General features: G+C 32.8%; 1 protein-coding gene across 1 annotated transcript; it reads left to right on the top strand.

The window, feature by feature from the left end:
* The first annotated feature begins 3,611 nt into the window (after positions 1 to 3,611).
* Positions 3,612 to 6,433, top strand: LOC116125147 (F-box protein At2g02240-like). Its single transcript, XM_031410870.1, has 3 exons — positions 3,612 to 3,881; positions 4,131 to 4,246; positions 6,020 to 6,433. The coding sequence occupies exons 1-3, from the start codon at positions 3,612 to 3,614 to the stop codon at positions 6,420 to 6,422; spliced, it is 789 nt and encodes a 262-aa protein (XP_031266730.1). The 3' UTR covers positions 6,423 to 6,433.
* Positions 6,434 to 6,941: the final 508 nt, after the last annotated feature.

Genomic DNA, 6,941 nt, shown 5'->3' with positions numbered 1-6,941 from the left:
AAAGAGGATCTAGCAAATCCCTCTTTAGTTCCTTGAGGTTATCTTTGTGTGGACTACATTGGTTCGATCCTACACTTGGGTTAGTAGCGAAATCCATTCCGAGACAAATTGGATGAGCCTCCAAACGTGGGTATGGTTTCTTAACCTTGAACTTTTTTATTGCAGATTTTAATATGTTGTATAAACTATAAATTTGTGCCCTCATTTTGGTTCTAAGGAACGATCTATAATGTTTAAATAATTTTGTTTCTGCTGCCATGTATGATCATTTCCTAACATATGTATCATGAGAAACAGGCTGGAAAAAAAGTTGTGAATCACAAAACAGAGTTGGACAGATATTTAATGGATGATTGTGAAGATGACAACAAGAGCTTTGATATCGTGCAATTGTAGAAGTTAAATTCAACAAAATATGGAGCTGTATCTATGATAGCAAGAGATGTATTAGTTATGCCTGTCTCTACCATTGCATCTAAGTCGGCTTTCAGTACGGGGGGTCGTGTATTGGATCCATTTCGTAGCTCCCTCACTCCCAAGATGGTGGAGGCTCTTATTTGTACACAGGATTGGGTTCGAGCTTCGCGTGTACCATTCATCATAGAGGAGAGCTTGGACAAAATATCAAAACTCGACACGGGTAAAATTGTTCCTTTTCTTTTACTTTTTTGGTTATTTATTTGTTGTTTTTGTTAAATATATTTTGCAAATATAACTTATGTAACATGCTTGTCCAATTATTTGTAGAAATTGCGCGTTTCGGATTGGAAAGCACAAGTCATATGGATGATTGAACGACAACCCAATATACGAGGTATATTACTTTTAATTTTTTGTCTTGTATGTCTGATTATTTATGATAGAAAAGAAAACATTCTGATCAGATTTTCATTTTTCACAACAATTGTCTTTAGATGTGATATGGTGTTACTTCTTGGTCCTCTTGGCATGGAGGTTTTGTTGGTAAGTTGTTGTTTCAATTTCTGGAATATGCTTATTGATATTTTGATTATTTTCTCATTATAATGTTGCTAGGATATCCTTTTGCATATTCTATTATGATATTTGGCCTTAATACATAATACCAATCCATTTAAATTATTAGTTTTTGAAAGGTAATAGAGAGAGTAAATGTAAGTTTTGCATTCCTCTTGCAGGTGATTCCGTGATTGCACTTGGCCAATTGAAGAATGCTTAAGCCTTAAAGTGGAGGGGAGATGCTAGTTTACAACTTGCACTTGTTATTTCTTAATCACTTTTGTACTTGGCCATTAAAATTTAAAGGAATATTTTATATTTTATGATAATGTAATTGGTGATGATTAGTCATTATGTTTGGATGAGAAGAATTCAGTAGCATTAATTGGTGATTAATTAGTCAAATTGTTGTGGATCATTTGGTTTTTTGGTCTCTTGAAATTTTGTCATCCAAAAGTAGGAAATTTTTTTATCATAAGATAAAGGAAAAAAAAAAAAGGAAAGCTTTTTAATAAAACCGGTTTATGCCATGTTTCGGACCAGTTTCGGTTTGCAATATGGCTTGAACCGGAAAACCAGTTCGGTTAAAAAAAAGCACATATCTGGTTTGGTTAACCGGTTTTTTGCAACCTACCATTAATAATGCAATATCGTTTTTCATTTCGCAAAAATATTTGACAATCATGATAAAATAAAAATTTATGTGAGAGTTGAAACTCCGAAAGATACCTTATAACTATAAACTTAACATTTATAATAATGGCATTTGTATATGTAAATGTAACTTGTAATATAAGTAAAAAAACAAAAAACAAAACAAAACAAAACTTTTTATTCGCTAATAATGCAATATTGTTTTTCATATCCCAAAAATCATTAGATAATCATGATAAAATAAGAACTTTAAGTGCGAAAGATACTTTGTAACTACAAACTTAACATTTATAATAATGGCATTTGTATATGTAAATGTAACTTGTAATATAAGTAAAAAAACAAAAAACAAAACAAAACAAAACTTTTTATTCGCTAATAATGCAATATTGTTTTTCATATCCCAAAAATCATTAGATAATCATGATAAAATAAGAACTTTAAGTGCGAAAGATACTTTGTAACTACAAACTTAACATTTATAATAATGGTATTTGTATCTATAAATGTAACCTGTAATATAAGTAAACAACTTTTATTCATTAATAATTCAAATATTGTTATTTATATCACAAAAATCATTCGATAATCATTATTATGTAATTTATAAATAATATAATGATATAATAAGTCAGAAAAGTATAATTAATTAGAGTGATGCTACACCAATAACATATTCTCACAACTTTTCCTTACAACCCTAACGTGTCAACAGATTAGAGCATTGTCACGTCAGCTTTCATCACACTCAAGACACCCAAGGTACTACGAAAAACAAATAATCATTCATTTAGAATGAACAATCGTCCTCTACCTGAAGGTGTTCCTCCATAAGGAACGGTTGCCCTTATGAAGGAACAACCTTTTTCTTGAAGGAACAACCATGTTCCTTCTTCTTAGAAAAACCTTGTTCCTTCTTCTTCTTCTTCTTCTTCTCTTTTCTTCTTCTTCTTGGAACAACCTTGATCCTAAAGGAACAACATTTTCCTTACATAAGGAATGGTTGTTCCTTCATAAGGTATGGTCATTCCTTCTGTGAGAAATGACTATTCCTTCATAAGGAACGGTCGTTGCTTTGGTTTAGTCAAAATCATTTTATGTGTTAAATGTGGTGGAATTGCCGTGACAATGCCAACTTAGCTGCCACATCAGGATTATAAGAGAGGTTTGTGAGAATGTGTTGTTGGCGTAATATTACTCAATTAATTAAGATATAAAATTAATTAGTGATGACATTGGAATCCAATTTCGTAAGAGTGTCATTCAACTATTTGTTAATATATAAATTTAGGGAGAGTTTTAATAAAACAACTAAACCATATCAATTTCATGAGAGAATGGCTTTTCTTTTTTTATTTTGCTTTTATTTTTTCTTATAACTTATACAATGCATAATTTCCAATTTGTCCTTATTTTTCACGCACGTAGTTTTAACTTTTAAGCATCTATTGTGTTTTGAGTCTTCATGTTTGATTTGTTTATGCCTCAACTCTGGGGATGAAGGATAGAGGATGAACTTTTCCAATGCAAATTTTGTCTTTGTCCTTGGACTGATTGAATATTTTAAGTACTACTGATGTCCAACAAGGATATTCTTAGAATAGAAAATATGATACCATTGTACTTATTTAAAGTTAATTAATTAGAAAAAATAAAAATAAATAACAGGCTTTTATTGGATAGAATATTTTAATTACAACGTATGTCCAACAAGGATATTCTTAAAATAGAAAATATGGTACCATTGTACTTGTTTAATATTAATTAATTAGGACAAATAAAAATAAATTATAGGCTATTATTGGATAGATATGCATGTTACAATAAATTACAAAGACTTGTCCCTTAGCACTTAAAATAATGTGTTTGTCAAACCTTCAAGGCGAAGTATCCAAAGTCTTTGTGTAGTTGTTCCCTGGCAACAGATCAAATATAAAGGACTTACTGGTGGTGTTTGGTGAGTGGGAAAGACAAGGAAAATGGATATGAGTGATGTTTTCCCAGAAGAATGCATATCAGAAACCATCTCCTTTACATGTGCTAGAGATGCATGCAGATTCTCAGTGGTGTCTACCGTCTTCAAATCAGCTGCGGACTCGGATGCCGTGTGGGAGAAGTTTTTGCCGTCTGATTACCGGGAGATCATCTCCGGTTCGGCCTCGCCGTTGTTGCTTACTACAAACGTGTCCAAGAAGGATCTTTATCTTCATCTTTGCCATAACCCCATCATCATCAACAATGGTACTATGGTAAGCTAATAAATTATACTCATTATTTTATTCGCTTTCCAAACTCATATATCTATTATGTATGGATTATACAGGAATATTGAGTTTTGATTGATTAATGAAATTGGATGGAAATTGTGCATATCTCTATTCGATATCTAATGAAAACTGGGTTCACTTCTTCATAATTTGGTTGAACTAAATTAAATAATGTTGTTGTTACTTCTTTCTGAATAGAAAATCTAACATTAATACGATTCTTTAACACAGAGCTTTGCAATAGAAAAAGAGAGCGGAAAAAAGTGTTACATGGTTGGGGTAAGAGGGCTTTCTTTTTCGTGCGGAGACTCTCAATGTTGGAAGTGGTCGTCCCTACAAGAATCTAGGTTTGTTTTGTTGTCCATTATTCATATGACATTATTATTGTTGTTACTTGTTGCTGGTTGCAACCATCCATATATTGTCCATTTTAGGATTAAGCCCGCATGGGTTTGCTTCACTCTATCGTGATTCATCCGAAAGGCATCTATTTAGTTATAGGAATTCAAACATTTTAAACGGAATCACTGGTTCATTCACTAGGCGATGCAGGATGTGAGTTATACTTTAAGTTGTGGGATAATACTATTACAACCCCTGAAACTCCAAACAGAAAACACCCCATACCTCCGAAAACTACCAAACATATGCCTTATCGTCTATTTTAGCTGTTAACTCTAACCTTTGGGGGTAAAACAGACTTTTACATGTTAAACCTAAAAGAATTTATTGAATTGTATAAAATCTGATAAATTTTTTATTACCAAATTAAAAAATGTGATTAAAATATCTAAAAATATATATATAATAATATAAAAAATGAAAAAAAAAAAAAAAAAAGAATTCAGCCTTCCCAAAACAAATTTTAATTTCTCTATCATACTTGATTAAGATGTGCTTCTATTCCCTTTATAATATCTTGGGTGCGTTTGTTTTAGTATTTTGGATTTTGAAAAAGTAAGACTTGGGTGGTAATAACAAGGTAGGATTTGAAAATTAACAAAAACACCGCTCTAGGTTTGTTAATTTACTAAACACCCTTGTAATAAAAACATTAAAAATTATTACCGACTGGATCTGACCAATCATGCACCTATATGGCCTTTTCCAACCAGATCCACCTTGGATCTGGCCAAAAAGGGTCAGATCTACAGCTAGATCTGGCCATTGACGGCCAGATCTAGCCGCATTTGGTCGTCAACAACGGCCAAAGATATGGCCATCATTGACGACTAGCTACGGCCAAAGATCTAGCCTTTTTCGGCCAGATCCATGGCTGATCTGGCCAAAAAAGGCTATATCGGAGCACTATCGGCCAGATCTAGTCGGAAAAGGCTATATTGGTGCACTAACGGCCAGATCCAACCGGTAGTACGTCATTATACCAGATTTCGGCCACCTTCTGACAGTGGTGGCCGGAATCTGGCAAATGTGGGTGGGTGAGTGGGTGGGGGTGTTTTTGCCAATTTCTAAACTTTTTGGGGAGTGTTTAGTTAAATTAACAAACTTAGGAGGTTTAAATTAATTGAATAAAATATAATAATATTTTCAGAATAGAGAAACAAATGTGTATTTTGAAAATGATAGGAATATGGTAGGGCAAAAAGAGGGAAACAAACGCACCTTTAATTTTAGCTCTTGTTTTGAAAAACAAATTTAGCCCTCCCCAAAACAAAATTCATGGTTTCGCTCATGTGCATTGACGTAAACCAACCTCCGAGTAGCCGAGTGGTTCAATAGAAACTCTTGGGTATATTACTTAATCGGTCTTGAGTTCGATTAAGGAAAATTTCTAATACTTAAATAAAAGTTAATTATGTATTATATGTACACTCCCTTATGTCTCACCTAAATAATTTGATAGTTTTGAATAAAACCTATATAGATTTTTAGTAGCACTAATATTAAAAAATGTTATCATTTTGCATAATATTTAGAAATTCAGAAAGTCAATGATTCAAGGGCAAACCAAACATTGCAAATGTCAAAACGAGTCATCATCCAATTCAACGGTGACATTTAACGACAGACTTTTTTGTCAGTATTTAGAGTTTCAGGGTTGTAATAGCATTAGCTCTTAAGTTTTGCTTTATAAATATGTAAAATATTTGCATTTGCAGGTTTTGTAAAGTGGCTGAACTCAATTATGTGTGGTGGCTTGATGTGAAGGGAAAAATCGATACCAAAATTTTGTCTCCCAAAACCAACTATGGAGCTTACCTTGTGTTTAAGCTGACTGAATCTACATCCGGTTTTAGAACAAGACCTGTGAAATTAGGTGTGTATTTAGAAGGAATAGATAATGGGGAGAGGCGCAATGTGTATTTAGATCCTCCGAGAAATACGCCAAAACTATCTCAAAAGAGAGGAGATGGATGGATGGAGATTGAGATGGGTGAGTTCTTCAATGAAAATGGTGATAATGGAATGTTGATTTGTAGTGTTTTTTATTTCAAGGGATTGCACACTAAGCGTGGCCTTATTGTTGAAGGAATTGAGCTCCGGCCTAAAGATGGAAAATAATATTAATTATGTTTATGCAGAAATATTTTGTGTTAATTACTGTTAAATATACATGTATATAGGTAGTTCTACAAATCGAATTTGGTGTTGTTATTCCACGCCAAAGACACGTCGGAATACAAAACCATGTCACAACGCAACTCGGACAGTAACATAAAAAAATTGGCTTCCTATATCACGATGTATTTACGGTGTCATGTTCTTAACAGTTAACTCTAACGCAAAAGACACGTCATGGAAAAGGTAGAAAATGATGTGTTAAATGTATTGTAAAGTTTATAATTTTATGAAGGAGGCTTATTTGTAACATTATATTTGGTTATCATTTGGTTGAGTATTATTGAAATGTAAAGTTTGAATTTATTCAAATAGGGTGGAGCTATTTCTATTTGTAACCAAATATAAAAATCACCACATCTTCCTTTAAAGTACACATATCGGAAATTTAGAAAGGGATTTTGACTTTTGACTTAACCCTAGGGGGGCGTTTGGTTAGGAGGTATCGGAGATTACTGAGGT

This window comes from Pistacia vera, unplaced genomic scaffold, assembly GCF_008641045.1.
Source record: "Pistacia vera cultivar Batoury unplaced genomic scaffold, PisVer_v2 Contig104, whole genome shotgun sequence".
NCBI classification, from domain to species: Eukaryota; Viridiplantae; Streptophyta; class Magnoliopsida; order Sapindales; family Anacardiaceae; genus Pistacia; species Pistacia vera.
Note: the sequence above shows the minus strand (reverse complement) of the source record. Positions and strands in the feature narration are given on the sequence as shown.

Excerpts from the sequence above, each read along its gene's own strand:
- LOC116125147 (XM_031410870.1), top strand. The coding sequence starts at position 3,612 with ATGGATATGAGTGATGTTTTCCCAGAAGAATGCATATCAGAAACCATC. Across the intron at positions 3,882-4,130 it reads TCATCAACAATGGTACTATG|AGCTTTGCAATAGAAAAAGA; the intron begins GTAAGCTAATAA and ends TCTTTAACACAG. Across the intron at positions 4,247-6,019 it reads TCGTCCCTACAAGAATCTAG|GTTTTGTAAAGTGGCTGAAC; the intron begins GTTTGTTTTGTT and ends TTGCATTTGCAG.